This window comes from Arvicola amphibius, chromosome 5 (genome assembly GCF_903992535.2).
Source record: "Arvicola amphibius chromosome 5, mArvAmp1.2, whole genome shotgun sequence".
In the NCBI taxonomy this organism is placed as follows: domain Eukaryota; kingdom Metazoa; phylum Chordata; class Mammalia; order Rodentia; family Cricetidae; genus Arvicola; species Arvicola amphibius.
Genome location: NC_052051.1, coordinates 72353222 through 72371670, shown reverse-complemented (window position 1 = coordinate 72371670; position 18449 = coordinate 72353222). Strand labels below are relative to the sequence as shown.

At 41.1% G+C, this 18449-nt stretch overlaps 1 protein-coding gene across 1 annotated transcript in view; it reads right to left on the bottom strand.

Annotated features, from left to right (window-relative positions):
• Pdhx (pyruvate dehydrogenase complex component X) overlaps window positions 1–18449 on the bottom strand; it is a 63464-nt gene that overhangs the window by 22322 nt on the left and 22693 nt on the right. The window contains exons 3-4 of the mRNA XM_038331622.1: window positions 7689–7789; window positions 237–439 (exon numbers count right to left, since the gene is read on the bottom strand). Coding sequence (XP_038187550.1) covers window positions 237–439; window positions 7689–7789 — 304 coding nt within the window. The remainder of the gene's footprint in view (window positions 1–236; window positions 440–7688; window positions 7790–18449) is intronic.

Below are 18449 nucleotides of genomic sequence, written 5' to 3'. Positions count from 1 at the left end.
AAGGCTTTTAGAGGATCCAAACAAAACAAGTATTCACTAACGTTTACTGAATGAAGAAGGATGTAAACTGGTAATTACGTTTCATTGTCCTAAGAGAAAAAGTGGAAGGCCAGCAAATCCCAATGAAAACGCTCTGAACAGGATACTGACTTCAAACCCCCCAAACAATTGTAACCTGTTTTACATGATAATAATCATGCTTGACTGAACATATATGTTCAAATAAACACACTCACCGTGGTGTTCCTACTGTGTGCTCCTTCCTGGCAGGGCTTGACATCTGTGGTTGTGGAGAGGGCTGAGGAGGCACTGCTGGTTTTGAAACTTGAGGTGGAGCACCGACATCTTTGGGGATTTCCACTTGTTTCCAATCTTCTCCTTCTTCAACCATCAAGCCAATTAGTGAACCCAGCTTTACATTTTTAGCTCCTTCTTCAACCTGTAATTTTTTTTAATAATGGTTGGAAATGGAAAAATGTAGGATCACAGAAAGTCACTAATTCTCCACTTGCGAGAAAGACTTGGCAGCCTTCAAAACCAGAGCTTCCCTTACTTCTTTGTCGATGTCCATAAGTTCACATCCACGGAGGCTGTCCATGTCAATTACTTATCTCACTAGTTTCTACAGTGGTTTCGGAATTTTAAAGGGAGTGACCTATCCAAATTAGTCCTATCTACTAGAATATAATTTTAAGCAAAAAGTTTTCAGTAAATTTAGTCTGTGGGGAGAAAATGTCCCATTATGCAGGTAAAGTTAGCTAACAATTCTGGTTAATTTAAGGATGTTTATGGCTTTCCTTATTGCTTAAGTCTTTCCTGGAAATATTTCATGAGCTTTTCATGAATGCGTCAGTGACACAGTGGTGCCCTAACTAATGGGACAGTTTTCACACAGTATCTGCCAATGAAAAATCTAAATAAGATAGAGTTCTTTATTTAAGACAAAAATATTTTAAACATGTCAATGGTAATTTATTTATTAAAAGGTGACAATATTGAACAGTTTTGGTAGTGGCAGACAATGCTATTCCTGTAAGATTTCCTCTCTTCCCTCTCAACAACTGAAGTTTATTACAATTGGTTCATGAACAGTAGGACTGGCTATAGGTGTTCACTGATGTAACAATTACCATGAAAAGCATGACTTGTGGAATGTGTGACATTTCAAAGTAACACTAATTTTGATGTTTATTAGTAAGTACACTAGCCCTAAATTAAAATAAGCACAAATTTCTAAGGTTAGTAATTACCAGTAAAGAAGTAGGAACAAAGGTTTAATGAAGACTTTCAAATATGTATAAGACTGGAACAAAAAAAAAAAGATGAGGCATTTATAAGCTTTGGAAAATAATTTTTTTAAAAATTTAGTTGCTTAGCTGTTTGTTGTACACTAAAACATTTTACTTCTGTTGATTATTAATTTTCCTTTAGCACTTCTTATTTTTAAAGACTTATTTATAGTAGTTTATGTGTTTGAGTGTTTTGCCTGCGTGAATGTCTGTAGTTACGCATGGCTGGAAGTCACCATGTGGGTGCTGGGAACTGAACCTGGTTCCTTTGCAGAGCGCGAGCACTCCTAATCTTAGAGCCACCTCTCCAGCCATACCTTTTCTTTTTAAAAAGATGAGTAAAGATTGTACTGGGTTAGTATCTTTTCTTCTCCTGCCTGCTGATGAACTGTTAACTGAACATCAAAAGTAACTTTTAAAAAAGACAACAAAACAAGTAGTGTTATGAAGTACACTTCCTTTCAAAACTGAACCAGAGAAAATCAATGTCTACTTACAAAGAAAGCCCAAGCCCCCTGCTCAAGAAAAAAACCAAAACCAAAACACTCAAACAAAATAGCCAAGATTCAAATGCAGAATATTTTGGGGGAAAATTTTCACTTTGAAAGTATAAATAGATTTCTGACAGGTAACTTGAACAACACCCCAAATCCGAAACTGACAGCTCGCCTTCTGTTTCACTTACTACAAAGCACACAGATTACTTCACATGTTCCCTACCACAATGACACTTTGAGTCAGTAACCAACCGCATCAAATATCAAATAAAACTTACAGCGCTCACATTTTCTTACTTATAAAAAAATGACACCATGAAGCATATAATGGAAAAGGACAGACAATACCCCACCCTACAACCTGCCTGTACAACAGAAGTTAAAGAAAAGAATGGTCATAACAGTTCCACTTAATGTCATTAACATCTTCCAGGCATGTTAGTTTGGTGCAAACATTTACTTCTGTTGCAGTGAGCAAATAGTCAAAGCTGCCACAGACACAGTGACAGAAGCATAAATAAGATTCTATAAAATCGCACTTAGAAACCTACCAGGCCTTTGCTACACTCCCTTCTCCTGGCTTACTGCTCTAGCAAAGCACCCAAAGTCTGAGGACAATAAGCATCCAAGATGTTCTTACTGTCTTAACCCAAAACCTCTACTGCTCTTATGCCAACGTATTTTAATAACAGATGATGTGGTTTTACTCTATGATCTACCCACAGCTGATAATAAGATCCTGAATCTTGAGTCTGTTCAAGTCAACCGTCTTCCCTCCCATGTGTACGGTTTCCTGGGTCTCAACACAGCTCTTCACAACAGTAAACAGCTGGTAACAACCGGCTGTGAGCACAGGAATGACTGTTTCACCAGGCCTGTTGCCCATCTGTCAGTGAAATAGCAGCAGCGCCATTCCAGACTTGTTAGGAGGCTAGACAAGTTCCAGATCTACAGGACTTAGAACAGTGCCTGCCATTTCACATACACAGTAAGCGTATAGCTTCTGTATTTACCTCCAAGTTATTAATTTTTAAAACAAATGTACTCAACAAGGATCAATATTAGAGTACAAAGTAAATTTGGTAAGGATTGGAAAATCATGCCTAATAGATCAGCACATACACTCAGGAATAGAACAAGAGACAAACTGCCTCCCAATAATATTTAAATAGAGGTTGAATTGCATCCCTCAGCCTAGACTAGCTCAGTATTTCTTTTTCTTAACCAGAGATGCTCCTGTAAACTGGCACTAGGTATACTAATATGTTAAATCCAGCTTGGGTGGGCTTACTAGCAGAATCAAAGGACATGATGCTGAGACTAAGCCATAAAGTGTCTACAGCAGACTCCTGGATAAAGGGTATCTGAGAGTTCACGTCATCACAAACACTACTAAAGGCAGATGTGGTGATACACGTGTGTAATCCAGCATTGCAGAGGTGGGAGCAGGAGGATCTGGGAATCAAGAGAGATTCAGCTACACAGGGAACCCTGGGCCAATCTGAGCTACTTGGGACCCACTGTCACTTATAAAACCAAAACAACAAAAGGGAATGGCATTATCTTTTTAATTTTGGCATAACCAGCACACTAAGTAATTATTTAAGTATTTTTATCCTTTTTAAATTGAACTGATTACTGGGTGGTGGTGGGACACACCTTTAATCCCAGCACTCGGGAGGCAGAGGCCTCTTTATGAGTTCGAGGCCAGCCTGGTCTACAAGAGCTAGTTCCAGGACAGACTCCAAAGCTACAGCAAAACCCTGTCTCAAAAAACCAAAAAAGAAAAAAAAATGAACTGCCTATTGATGTTCAAATGGCAGTTAGTGAAGAGGAGTTGAGTTGAGTCATATGACTGACATATGGCTTCAGGTCTCTACACAGTTTTAAATATCTCTTATTCTTCAGTATTACTTTCTTAGTTTATGTGCACACTGAACCCTGGCTTAAAAGGAAGCAATATAAGAAGTATGAATAGAAAACACATCAATGACAGCTAAAATGGAGAAGAGACGCTAAGTCCAAGTAATAGCTGCCCGCCTTCCCAGTGCCAGCCAGGCAAGGTTCTATTGATGTATGCAAGGCACCTGACAACCCAGGGGTAAATTAGTATCCCAATAAACAGATGGGGAGCCTGAGGCCCAAGGTTACAACTTGTTCAGGATGCAACAGCTAAGATTTAAAGGAAGTGACCACCGACAGCATGCCTTAGATCAACACCATGTCCATTAGTGAAATCGTAACCGTGAGCTCAGGGCTGCCACCTGGCATCTCTAGTTGGTGCCAGTATCTATATAGTGGACATAAAACTGACTTAGTTTTAAACTCAAGAAGGACACCCTCAAAATTCATCACTTACCGATTTCAATATGAAAAAGATTAGAGCCGGGCGGTGGTGGCGCACGCCTTTAACCCCAGCACTCAGGAGGCAGAGGCAGGCGGATCTCTGTGAGTTCGAGGCCAGCCGGTCTACAAGAGCTAGTTCCAAGACAGGCTCCAAAGCCACAGAGAAACTCTGTCTCAAAAAAAAAAAAAAAAAAAAAAAAAGATTAGAACTAGAACTGAGAATAGCCACCATTTGGTAGAACTTTCTCTGAGCTTTGAGAGGGCACATTCATAATTACAAATATCATGGTCTACGGAGATTAATTCAAGGTTACACAGGTTTAAATTCTAAGCATAAACCTTCAAACTCTAATATGCACCTACGGAGGTAATTTTGGACAAAGCCGAACTGAAAACTACGGTCTTAGGAACATGGCAATGCCAGGCTTGACTTTAGAGAAACAGCTGACACTGCAGACTGTAAGCAGTGCTGAAAATAACTGTTGGGTTCTTTTAAATGTCCAGATGAGCAAGTCTTTTCTTAATTGCTTTACAATTCTTCATGGAACTTTGTTTTAAGACAGGGTTGTACAACCCACTTAGCCTCGCTTCTAACAAGCTGTAGGCAACTATGACCTTGAATGCCCGATCCTCCTGTCTTTGCTTTCCAAGTCTAGGATTACAGCCATGCACCGCACCGTCACAGCTGGTAGAGGTGCTGCTCCCTCCCCACACACACACACACACACACACACACACACACACACACACACACACACACACACACACCTACTACTATGGAAAATTGCCAATGGAATCAGTGAGATGGCTGAGACACAGTGAGACGGTGTGAGACACAGCTCAGCTTGTTGCTCTAAGCTCAATTCCCAGAATCCAAATGGCAGATGGAGAGACCCAACTTCCACAAGTTGTCCCTGACTGCCCCAAGAACATCATAGCAAGGTTCATGCATGTACACAAGTATAAACACAAAATAAATGTTTTTAATTAAAAAATAGAAAGTTTAGTTATATTTGGATTATATGCATAGATATAATATTTGCCATAAGAAGCTAAATATTATGAAAGCAAGATCAGAGAACGTCTAATAATCCCTCTTACTATGTGATTCTAAGCCCAATCTACTGAATACTAACCTGAAGCCTAAGCTGATTCTACATGTATAATAATTAAAATTTTCTGCACAACTTAGCTGATTCAGGAATTTTAAAAGTCCTTGTACTAAATGAAATAAATTGGAACTAGAACACAAAATTATTCATACCAACAGTATTTATTCTGAATTAACATATTAGGAACATTTAAGCATATTCTGGTTCTAATTAAAATCTAATAAATATTTCCTATTTCAATGGACTTTGGATACAAAAACTGTAACACTGTTTAAAAGATAGCACTGTGTGGCAAAAGAACCCAGAACTTTCCCAGGGATGAGGAGTTAATCACCAAGAGAGCACAAGTTACTCTGTGATGGTCTCAAAGCTGCAGGGAGGGAGCTACAGGATGAACTCAGCATTAGTATCTTCCGTAAGCTCAACTATTTAGCTACTTGACTCTGGAAACAAAACCTGTGGCGCACCTTCCTAGCAAATCATTTTGGTATGCTCACTAACATGAGGATTTTCCACAACAAAAGGCAAAGGCATAGCTCTTGCTTGGACAGAGAAGGGTGAACTAAAAAAGCCACCTTAGTGGCTCCTGCTCCCATTTTAAAACTGCACGCTAGCAGCAATATACTGCTTACTATTCCTATTACTGAGAAAGCATTAGGATGCACTAAAGACATTAAAGGCCTAAAATCTACATACAATCTTTCCTCTGGTGGAAAAATAGCTGCCACTAAAGCAGCCATCCATTGTATCCATTTTCTGCCTATTTTCAAGGCATTAGAACCAGAAGAACAGACACTACTGACCCACTAGAATGACTAGCGATCTGAAATGCATTCCTGAGCAGTTGAGTGGAAAATGCTATCATTATGGAAGACTTACACAGCTAAACAACTGGAGCTGCAGCCAAGCACAGGCCGCCAAAAGCACGTAAAGGGAAATGTAGTTGAGTTTGAGGCATATGGTGAATCAAATCATCCTTTTCTTTTGCAAAGTACTGTAAAACTATTAAGAAAATGAATTTTGGTATGGATTTTGCCAGTTATAAAGACAGAAAAAAAATTTTGCCCTTCACATTTCCTTCAAGTGCATTAACTCTATGTTCCTTGATGTGTTTTAACCAGGCTGCTGACAAAATACATGGCAAGGAATGGATGTTGGAAGTCCTACAGTGTTAAGAATAAAACATCAAAGGCTAGCACAACTAAACACCAACAAGATCATCCTATAGTAGGAAACACAAAGGACAGAAAGAATGTCTAAAGCAAACTAGAGTATAAAATCCTAAAGTACTGTGCATGTGTACAGAACAGACAAAAGAGGGGTATACCTATTTACCTAGAGACAAGTTGGGGTCTCAGACCCAAACACTTATCCACAAAGGATGGCCAACAGAAAGGCAGCTTGCTTGTGCAATTCAAGCTGTAGAGGGCAAAATGGATACTCACTGCCCAGTCTCAATCAACCAATATGACATAAGACTAATAGTTACCAAGAACCAAGTGAACAGTGGTAAACAGTGGTACTTATGGATAGAGCAGCACTACCGGAATTCTGTAGTATTTCTGCACTTAATCCTCCCCACTACTGCATGACTTAGATGATCTCCACATTCTAAGAGAAAGACACCAACAAAATGAATTTGCTACTCATGTAGACTGGCAGCACCTTTCGGTTACTATCAATTTGGGAATGAGTGGTGCCCGTAGTCTCTGCTGCTATACCAACACCATACCCTCTGCTCTAGGGACAACATCCAATGGGCTCTACAGTGAGCTCATAGCACAGCCCAACAGTCAGGCTTTACCCACACACAGCTTTGTGATAGAGGACTCTCATTGGTTAATAAAGAAACTGCCTTGGCTTTTTGATAGGGCAGGATTTAGATAGGTGGAGTAGACAGAACAGAATGCTGGGAAGAAGGAAGTGAGGCAGATGGCTCAGGCAGACACCATGCCTCTCCTCTCAGTGAGACAGATGCAATGGAGCCAGCTGCCAGGTCAGACATGCTGAATCTTTCCCAGTAAGCCATGATCTCATGGTGGCATACAGATTATGAGATATGGGTTAGTCAAAATGTGAGAGCCAATAAGAGGCTAAAACTAATGGGCCAGGCAGTGTTTAAATGAATACAGTTTGTGTGTTGTTATTTCGGGTGTAAAGCTAGCCGTGCGGGATCCGGGTGGGATGAAAAGCAGGCCTGCTCGCATCCTCACTATAGCTTTGAGCTGGTTAGGTTACTTGCTTTTATATAAATGGTCTAAAATTCTATCCTACAACCATTATATGCATGACAAAAAAAACTAGGGGAAAAAAGGTAATTACTAAAGTTTGGTACTAGAACATTGTAAATGTAAATTAAAAATGTATTAATACAGTAGATAACAAGACAAACAGGAGGGGCTTTATTTAAGGAGTATACATAAAGAAAGACATCCGCATCTTACCACTATTTTGGCTAAGATGCCATCGTCGTTAGAATCTAAGGTGACCACCGCCTTGTCCGTCTCAATTTCACACAAAGAGTCTCCAGCACTCACAGCTTCACCTAAAAAACAAAACAAGGGTTTTTTTTTTGTTGTTCTGCTTCTTGAAAAATTTTTAAATTATATTTTATTTATAATTTTGTGTGTGTGTGTGCATGCAAGCTACAGTTCATGTGTGGAGGTCAGAAGACAACTTTGGAAAGTTGGTACTCTCTTTCAATCATGTAACCAAACTCAGGTCATCAGGCTTGGAGGCAAGTGCCTTAACCTCCTGAGCCATATTGCCAGCTTTGTTTTGTTCTTTTAAATATGAAAATTAATACAAGCATGTGTACAATATAAATTAATAACAAAGTATTCTGTGTTATGGAAACACAAGTATTTGTACATGTGTATGGATGTCTTGTGTCTTCTAAAAGCTCTATAATAAGTAATAAGTACATTTGCTATAATAAAATGATTACAAAGATTAAAAATGAATTCATACTTATAATAAACGCATTTCTTCTCTGGGATAAAGATCCCATGTCTCTTTATTCTTATATTTGTGTTTTGAAATGAAGTTTGATGTTGTCCATGCTAAGCTTGAGTAGACAAGGATAGCCTTGGATTCCTGATCCTTCTGAATCTCAGGTGCTCGTCTGTTTGTTAAGTACAACTTGACTATTCCATTCAGAGAGACGTCTTATCATTTATAATACTTTTTGGTTAACACATTAGGGCAAATTCAGAAACCCTAATAGCACTACACAGCATGCATAAACAAACCATAAGAGCATACAGAAAATAAAACACATCAGTGAAGTCAACGAAGACCATTTCTATGCAACAGAAAAGATATGAAACTCTAAATGTGGCCAGGAGCTAACACCATAGACTGCAGGTGTCTGGGCTGAGAAGCAGGGGAAGGGATGCTGGGGGTGCTGGCAGAATGACCAATTAGGGCTTGTGACTATGAGAGACGATGGCTCTCATCAGGAGCCGAAGGATGGAAACAGGAGGACTGAAACACTTCAACAACATGAGTTGTTGCAAGCTACCCCTGAAGACAAAACATGAACCAAACCCAGGGTATGGGGAACAGGCAGGAGGAAAACAAAGCACTGTCCACTTGAAAGCAAATCACAAAACAAGGTTCTCAAACACATTAAGAAATCTAATATTATGAAAACAAAATACATAATAATTGGAACAGAAACTGAATTTTAGAAAAGCTACTGTAGGGGCTGAAGAGATGGTTCAGAGGTTAAGAGTATTGACTGCTCTTCCAGAAGTCCTGAGTTCAATTCCCAGCAACCACATGGTGGCTCGCACCCATCCATAATGAGATCTGGTGCACTCTTCTGGCCTGCAGGTATACATGCAGACAGAACACTGTATACATAACAAATAAATCTTAAAAAAAGAAAGGGAGGGAGGGAGGGAGGGAGGGAGGGAGGGAGGGAGGGAGGGAGGGAGGGAGGGAGGGAGGGAGGGAGAGAGAGGGAGGGAGGGAGGGAGGGAGGGAAGGAAGGAAGGAAGGAAGGAAGGAAGGCAAGCTACTTCAGCAAATATTTTCAGATAAATATTTTGAGGTAAAATAGCCATTACAAACACAAGAAAATTTTTAAAAAATTATAGAAATGAAACAAAATAGTGTCAAGAAGAAAAACAAAAATTGTGGAAAGAACTCAAGCCACCGAACTAAGGCACCACGGAAGACACTGCGTGGTAACGAAAGAGACGCTGACAACACTAATAAAGGCAAACAGAAGCTGAAAGAAGGGGGAAGCAGGAAAGGGCCAGTCTGAGGGGGTGATGTCCCTCAGGAGTTCCGGGGAGAGTAGGGAAGCTGCAGTGAAGACCCCACTCTCAAGATGTGGTTCCCAGTACTAGATGGCTGTCATTTCTGAACGGTTCTACTGACTAAAATGGGTACATAGAGTCTTGTGGCGTGGGGGATCGAACAAGGGAACCGTATACATAAAAATTAAATGGGCTTCAATTTTACATGTTTTACTTTGATAAAAAATTCAGCAGGAAACCAAAGAGTATTAGACTGTCTAAGCATGAATCCACACTTGATAACCAGAGAGTCTGCAACTAGGAACAATAGAAAAAACATTTAAAAAAGCTATCAGAGGAAAAAAACAGATTACCTTAATGGAATGACAGACTGGGAGCACGCTTTAGCTGCTGCAAGATCAGAGGACAACAGAGTAACATTCACACTGAAGAAAAGAATTGTCTGGAATCTTAGATGCAGCTAAACCATAAATTAAGAATGAATGGTGAAGTATTTTTAGGCATATAAAATTTAGGAAAATTTACTACTAGTGATTACTATAAAGAGCCCTTACAAGATGTAGCTCAAGAAAGCAGTCATAAAAAGGGCAGGTGGACACAAGAAACAAGTTACCACAGAAGGTGCTAACACTCACGCCCCGTTTAAACTGCAGTGCTAGGGGACTTTAAAAGTGAAAGCAAACTCCAAAAGCTAACAGGATAGTTAGGGGAAGGGTTAGGGAGAATGCGAACTGTGCTCACATTGGTCCAGCTGAAGAAAACAAACTGAATTAACTCTATGTTCAACTGGCAAAACTTAGGGATTTAAAAATACAAATAAAATCTATAACACTCAAAACTCAGGAAAAGCAGGAAACAACAAAATGATTGTCTAGTAGAAAGAAATAAAAAGAACAAAAAAGAAATGTCTAAAAAATTACAGAAACTAGCCTAGTATATAAGTAATCACAATAAGCATAAATAAAACCATTTGTTATAAGCAGATTATCAAAATGAATACAAAACAAAATCTTTAAAAATGTGGCTTATAAGAGACAGACCCAAACCAAAGCTGAATAAAAAACACAGGGACAGAAAAATACGAGATATATAAACATACCTACTCACACACAGTTCCCAGCTGTATGCAGCAGAGATATTAACTTGCCAATACAGTAAAAGAAAAACCTAAAGCATTAATAAATATGCTATGAAAACTCAAATTATGGAAACATAATTGTATACCAGAATGAACAACCAGGCCTTTTTCCCTCAGTCACAGAAGCTCTGACTACCAAGAGTATTTTAATGATGTAAATTTAGCTGTTAGATGGCATTTACTGAACACCCACCCAAAGGTCCCTACCTCATCTGTCCCAAACGGGAAGCTTCTGGTCAACAAATATTTATTGAAAACCTTGTTTGTCCACTGAGAATGCCATAGCAGCACATAAGAGTGGGTTCATTTGTTTGAACTTCAGACCTCAAGAAGCTCCCTGCACACCTACTGAAAAGTCAACTGGAGAGGACGGCAGGTAGAAGTGAGAAAGCTCTGGGAATACTCAGGAGGACATCTAACCCAGTCTCGAGAAGGGAAGAGAAGTTTCCTAGAACAAGAGGTCAGCTCCTCAAGACTGGAAAGAGTGGACAAGTGAAAAGGGCAGTGAGCCAGGCACAAAGGTACACTCCCAGGACGCTGGGAAGAGCCAGACACAAAGGTACACTCCCAGGGCGCTGGGAAGAGCCAGACACAAAGGTACACTCCCAGGGCCCTGGGAAGAGAACACACACTTCAGGCACCTGGCAAACAGAACAAGCCTCAGCTCTCCCCGCTGTCCCAGCTCTCCCTGCTCCCCAGCTCTACCCGCTCCCCAGTTCTCCCTGCTTCCCAGCCCTCCCTGCTGCCCCAGCCCTCCAGGCTGCCACCCTAGCTGTCCCTGCTGCCCCAGCCCTCTCTGATGTGGGAGTTCCCTTTGTGTGCTGTGATTACCATTAATGAATAAAGAAACTGCTTTGGACCTACGGCAAGGCAGAACTTAGGTAGGCGGGGAACACTAGACTGAATGCTGGGAGAAAGAAGGGCGAAGTTAGAGAGACACGAAGGAGCTGCCAGAGTCAGACATGCTGAAACTTTGCTGGTAAGCTACTGCCATGGGGCGATATACAGATTACTAAAAATGGGTTAAATTAATATAAGAGCTAGTCAATAAGAAACTAGAGCTAATGGGCCAAACAGTGATTTAATTAATACAGTTTCTGTGTGGTATTTTGGTTCTGGGCAGCAGGATGAATAACCAGCCTCCTCCTGCAACACCTCCCTGCTGCCCCAGCCTTCCGTGTGCATCGTTGTTGTTTAATCACAGATGCTTTGAAAGAGTCAAAAATGCTCAATATCCAGGGGGCTCCTGCTGCTGGAGCAATGGGAGAACTGACTAGGCTGGGAAACTTTTCACATATTCTTAGATGCACATAATAAACTCGGCCATAAAGAAAAAGAATGAAATAACGTTGAACCATTTTTCACTCTCACTTAAGTTCCAACAACTTTTGAGGAACCATGTACAAATTTACTCCGGCCATGTAAGTTTCTGAGTCACTTCTGGGGTTTCTGATCCTCTGCTAACTCGAAAAGAATCACGAACTGCCTCAGAAAATGCTTTCCTGCTGCTGCTACTGTCTCCTAGCTCCTGGTCACAGTTTCTTCATAACCTCCACTTAACTTCAGATCAAAATGCTTTAGAAAAAGAAAAAACCACAGTAACTTCAGGAATCATTAGTTCATCATAAGGAAAATATTAATTGTTCTTTACATTTACCTGGTTATAACATTTGATTTGCAGCAAGTTGTAACATCTGACAAGATATTCCCTTTCTTTCTCTTTAAAGCCACATCTCTCTCTTTGCATCAGACTCTGAGCTATGAGAGCCAACGGAGCACATGATCAACAGAGCAGGACACAGAAAAGTCAGTCAGCTGCTGAACCACAGAGGAGCGAAAGACCCAATTATCACATGAGCAACCGCTGTCCGTAATGATCACGAGCCTGAAACTCTAGCGATAATCACTGTGAGTGGACACAGGACATTTGAGACTGAGTCATGAGTCCCACGGATCCAGACCCAGGGCTCCAGCACTGATCAGCATTGGGCTGCTTGGCAGAGTAGTGACAAGGTGCTTCTGCCAGCCCCAGACACAGACAATCTCCACCAACTTACCTATCTTCCAACTTTCAGGAAGATTTGAATGTGTGGTTATGAAATAAAAAAACACGGACCTGGAAGTTTTTAACAAATTCACATAGACCTTTAAACATTTTGCAACATTTTCTGATAAAAATAAAGTTGCAGATATATTTCTAGCTAATAAACATTAAAAATCAAGGAGCAGCCTCCCTCTTTATTCCATAGTCTGTCACCTAAACACACCATTCACAGAGCACACACACAAGAATGGAAGACACTGAGAAAGCATTGGCTACAACAAAGTGTTCAGTTCTGCCCAGCAGTTTATGTTCTAGTGGGTCACTCTTAGCTGAGGCTCACAGGTAGGTTCTCAGTGCCACGTGGCTGGCTGCAGAAGACGGCAGCTCCTCTGTTTCCTGTACTATCTCCTCCTGGTCCATGTCTGTGTTGGAGGTGGAGTGGACCCGGAGCGAGAGTGCGGGCCCCAGGAGGGGCCAGAGCAGAGGCCCGGCCGGGAGCCGCTCCCCGGCACCGAAGCCAGCAGCATCATCCTGGTCCATTGTCCAGATGGCCAGCTGACAGAACTGAGGATGGGGTCCACAGAAACATCCCTCTCCCTTAAACATGTCTCAAAAATTGTTAACGGTGATGTTTATTTTATAAACAATCACAATCCCCTGCCTCCTACGAAACAATTTTGTTCTACCAAAAATGAAGACTATACATCTGTTTCAAAAGTAAGTGCGGAGGGCAGCCGGCTGTTACCTGTAGAGCAAGTATGAAGATGAAGGAAAACGTGCTCGTTAGTGCTAGAGTGAGTCACCAGGCTGATAAAAAAGAAGTCAAAGCAAAAAAGCCTACTTCCTTCTTTGTTATAGAACATTGAGAAAAAGCAAACTTTAAAGACAGGACAATCAGGCTGACAAGAGCTGGGCTAGGAAGGAAGTGGCTGCATCAGACACCAGGTGTCTCTGGGGTGAGAGATGCTCTAAACTGCCTGTGGAGACAGCCATATGATCCATACCTTTCTGGAGCTGAGTGCTGAAAAATGAAGACTGCTATGTAAAGTATTTCCTCGATAGAACTGTCAAGATAATGCTATACTGAACAACTCGCCTTTCAAAATTTCCCACTTTAGCAACACAAACAGAAGCCAAGGCGGCTGCTGCATTACAATCCACTCTGACTCCAGCAGCACCTACTCAGAGAACCAAGCTTCCTCAGACACGGCGTCCTTCAGAACCACCGCTTCTGAATTTTACGAAGTAATACTACAGTAGGTGCCGTACACGGAAGTGTGTGACACTCTCACAGTTGTGTCACACGAGGTAGGACGAGTGTGAGGGTGGATTCTGAAGAATCACATTGCCCTGGCTTCTGTGCAATTATTTCAGTTTGGTTTTATTCCACAGAGCTTCACCACAGAGCAGAAAACAAGTTTTTACAAAAAGTGGGAAACAAGAATCTTTAGAATACACTTGACTTTCCAACTGGGGAAAAAGAAAAAGTTTACAGGAGAAACACAGAAACATATCCCAATAGGAAGCTTTCAGTAGGGTGGGATTACAGCTCAACTCATCTTTCAAGAGACTGAAAACGTGGATACAGACTAACATTTTAAAAACACCTTCTCCAATTTTATGTTGTTTTATTCCATTTTAATAGACTGGAATTAAATATAATATAATATACAAAACTACTATTCTGACTCACTCAAAAGATGGAGTTAACTTACATGTATAGTGGCATTTCATTTGTATTTTAATAAATAAAGCTTGCCTGAAGTTCAGAGTAAAACAGCCACACTGGTCAGTCTTACAGACCAGGCAGTGGTGACACACACATTTAATCCCAGTGGCCACATTAGTTTGCCATAGAAACCAGGCAGTAGTGGTGCACAATCCCAGCCCTAGAGAGGATTATAAAATGGGAGGAGACGACTCTCAGACACAGTCTCATTCTGAGATTCCTGGTTGCAGGACTGCCATTTCGGACTGAGGTAGAGATAAAAGCCAGCGGCTGGCTGGTTTGCTTTTCTGACATTCAGGTTGAACCCCAGTGTCTGTCTCTGGATTTTTATTAATCATGCTACATATAAGCTTTTATCTTGCTTTTCTTCAACTTAGAAAATAAAATGAAAATGAGTTCTGTTAGAATTATGAAGTCAAGATTTAATTCAGTTAACTCCCTCCCAGAGTGGCCAGCACAGTGCACAGACGTGACTCTCAGGGCAGGACTCACCTTGCTGCACCCTCTAGCTTCTAACATACATGTACTCAGAGCAGCATGGTCAGGCGTGGTTGCAATTACAAAGCCTCAGACTTTTAGGAACCTTAAAGTCTCTGAAGATGACACTCGGCTGACAGGGCACCAGACTGTTATCTAGTCTTCCCTTGAAATTTCAGCCTTCTTATGTGGCCTAAGTTCTAAAGTAACTGCTTTAAGTCATAGTGACTATTGTCAATAAAGACCTCACTACCAAACAAAACCAGTGAATACAAACTACCTGTCAGAACATAAATTTGTTTGCAACACAAAATGAATTAACCAAGCTATTATAGATGTATTGCACTTAGCATATTAGATCATAGTGCAACAATCTTTAAATGATTCCTGAATTACCAGGAAACAAGGATTAAGAATGATCTCTATTACTTCCAATATATTACTAAACAACACCCCCTTCCACACATGCAAGCTGCTTAATAAAGAATTTTAAGAGCAAACTGCAGGGAAATGTGGTCCAGAAGATTAAAGTATATCATTGTCTGTCATATGTGAAAGGAGTGCATTGTTGGAGAAGCTAAGCAGAGACCAAACCGCACTCATCCTGCCTCCGGATCACAGCGCCCAGTTCCACTGGGAGGACCTCATCAGGCTGCCCGTGAGCTGCAACACTCACAGCTACCGGTCTAGAAATTCTCAAAGTGTGAAGGAACTTAATCTTTCTGAATCACTATTTAGGGGTGCCAACATCCTGCAGCAATGAACATGGAAACAGACAAAGCCCTAAGTCACAAGGGGAAGAAAGCTCAAACAGACGCCCATGGATCACATTACTTATAAATGTGGAACTTTCTCAGGCACTGATAATTAAAGATGCAGCAGCCATGCAGAGCCAGCCCTGCAAGGGCTTCAGTGAAGCTCTGGCTTTGGCTTACACAACTCACGGAGTTCTAGAAAGCACGGTCAAATGTTTCTTTGAACATTTTCTGTCTTCCACCTTCTCCTTTAGCCCTCCTGGATGTGCCTCATTTTAGCTTCTCTTTCTGATCTCCCTCGGCTTTAACTCTTTGTGTGGTTCACAAGTCTTCTGTTCAGTTATGATTATCACACTCTCACCCAATCTTCAATGACATTTTCTAATTCTATGGGCAATACTTTTCATGACAAGAACTTCCAATTAATGTTCTCTCTGCCTGATATTTTTGCATAGCATTTTTAATTCCTTCTCTTATAAATTTAATAAATTCAAATTCACACATTTTGAGTTTAGTAATTCCAAGTGTGGGCAGATCCTGGAGGTAGGTGTCGTCCTGCTGCTGGCTATGCCTACTGAGGTTTGCTCCTAGACGACTGCTTCTGAGCACATCATTAAGTTTGGGGTCGCGTTCTCAGCAAATGGGGCTTGACCTTGCAATCCACATGGATTAAAAGCTGTGCACCACCAGGATGGATTGGCCAGATAATTTAGTTATTAAAAGCTGAGGACCTTTGGCCTCGGCCAATGAGTTCTCACTCAAAAAATCCCAAGTATTGTAAATTTGAACCCAAAGACTTCATAAGGTTAGCTCATGAGAGCAAACTTTCAAGGGAATGGGAATTCTTAGTATACACGAATTGCCAAAAACAACAATAACTGTGCTGTCACACAGCACTGAACTCTGCCCATATGCTAATGACTCACTTCAGTCACCAACCCACACCTTGTGCTAGAACATCAATTCCTGTAACACGCTGAACATCTTGCCTTCAATGTCTAACAAGAATCTCAAAACCGACCACATTCAAGTCTGAACTAACCCATTTCCTTCTTCCTACCTCTTGACCTGCTCAAATATCTCTTCTCAGCAGCTCCAGACCACAACTCAGGCCCAGTATGGCACATGGCTCCACTTTCTGTTTCCTGCTCTGGGTGGACTCTTGGGTGTTTTCCTTAGGTCCAATTAGTCTATAGGGACAAGCTTGTCTGTAATGCCTTCCAGGATCTCTGTTACATTCCAGGCTTTTGGTTCTACCCAAGGGTTCACAATTAACTGTGCACAATGGCTACCCAAATTGCTCAGAACCAGGGAAGAAAAGATACTAACACACAAACACATTCCCCATAAATGAAAAGAGCTAAGCAACAGTACCAGCCAAGTGTAATATCCAAGACCCAGCAACTATAATATGACATACTCCTTACCTCCATTCCAGCCTGATCTGCTGTGAGGCCCAGTCTGTCATGCATATTCTTGCCTTTCCTAGTATCCAGATTATTATTTTTTTTTTAAAGAAATGTAGTTCTGTCCTAAGTCACCAAGTTCATTTGGCAAGCTCACTTCCAGTGTGAAGCCATGGTGGCCACTGCTGCTTCCAAAGGTGCAGCATTCTGACTGTGTGGATCTCAGTTCCCCAGCACACTTCTACTTTCACTTTAACAACCCTCACATTAGTTATGGGAGTTCTCTGGGCCTTTTCCTTTGGGAAACCTTGTGAGGACTTTGAAGAATGAAAATGTATAAAATGGCAGCTTCTTTAAACAAAGTAATTCTTTGGAGAAAAACAAAAAAATCCCTGCCACCATGGAACCATATGGCATGAATACCCTGCCTACTCCCATATTAGTTAACATCAAGCTGCTAGAAATGTAGATAAGTAAGATGCTTGATAAATAAGACATATTTGATAATCAAGATTTATAAATTTCTAAGGTCTACTCAGGTTCACAGTAATATTTGTCTAGCCTCATCTTTGCTCACTTTTAAGCTTTAGCTATTTGGATAAACTAAGCCACCACCACCCCCCAAAAAGCAATATTCTATAATGGAGTGTCTGGACCCCAGAGAAAAGTCTTTTTCCCAAAGTCAGGCATTAGACAAGAATCCCTATTCCCTCAGGGTCTTGAATGGGTGATGGAGGAGAGTTATCTGTCTATGTTTCTTTCATTGGTTAATTAATAAAGAAAACTGCCTTGGCCCTTTAAGAACAGAAAATTAGGTAGGTGGAGTAGACAGAACAGAATTGTGGGAACAAGGAAGTAGAGTTGGAGAGACGCTTCAGGCAGTCACGATAGTGAGTCTCCATGCTGCTCCTCTCCGAGATGGACGCAGGTTAAGATCTCTCCTGGTAAGCCACACCTCGTGGTGCTACCCAGATTACTAAATATGGGTTAAAGGAAGATGTGAGAATTAGCCAATAAGAGGCTGAAACTATGGGCCAGGCAGTATTTAAAAGAATACAGTTTCCGTGTAATTATTTTGGGTAAAGCTAGCCGGCGGCAGGTGGCTGGACACAGCCCTGCCGTTTCACACTACAAATGGGTTCCTGCTTATTAAAAGGGGAGTCATTCTTATCTCTGGCAGGAGGAATTTGTGACCCTCCCATTAATATACAACTGGTACCCATTATCTTGTCAAGGTCAATTCAGCTTCCTCAATCCAGTTCACGTACTCCCTTCCTCCCATTTAATTCTTTGTGCAATTATAGCGCATAAAAGGTGCAATGGGCAGCCATCTGATCTTCCCTCCTATTGTGTTAGGAGCCTCCATCCCCTTGCAGACTCCACACCTC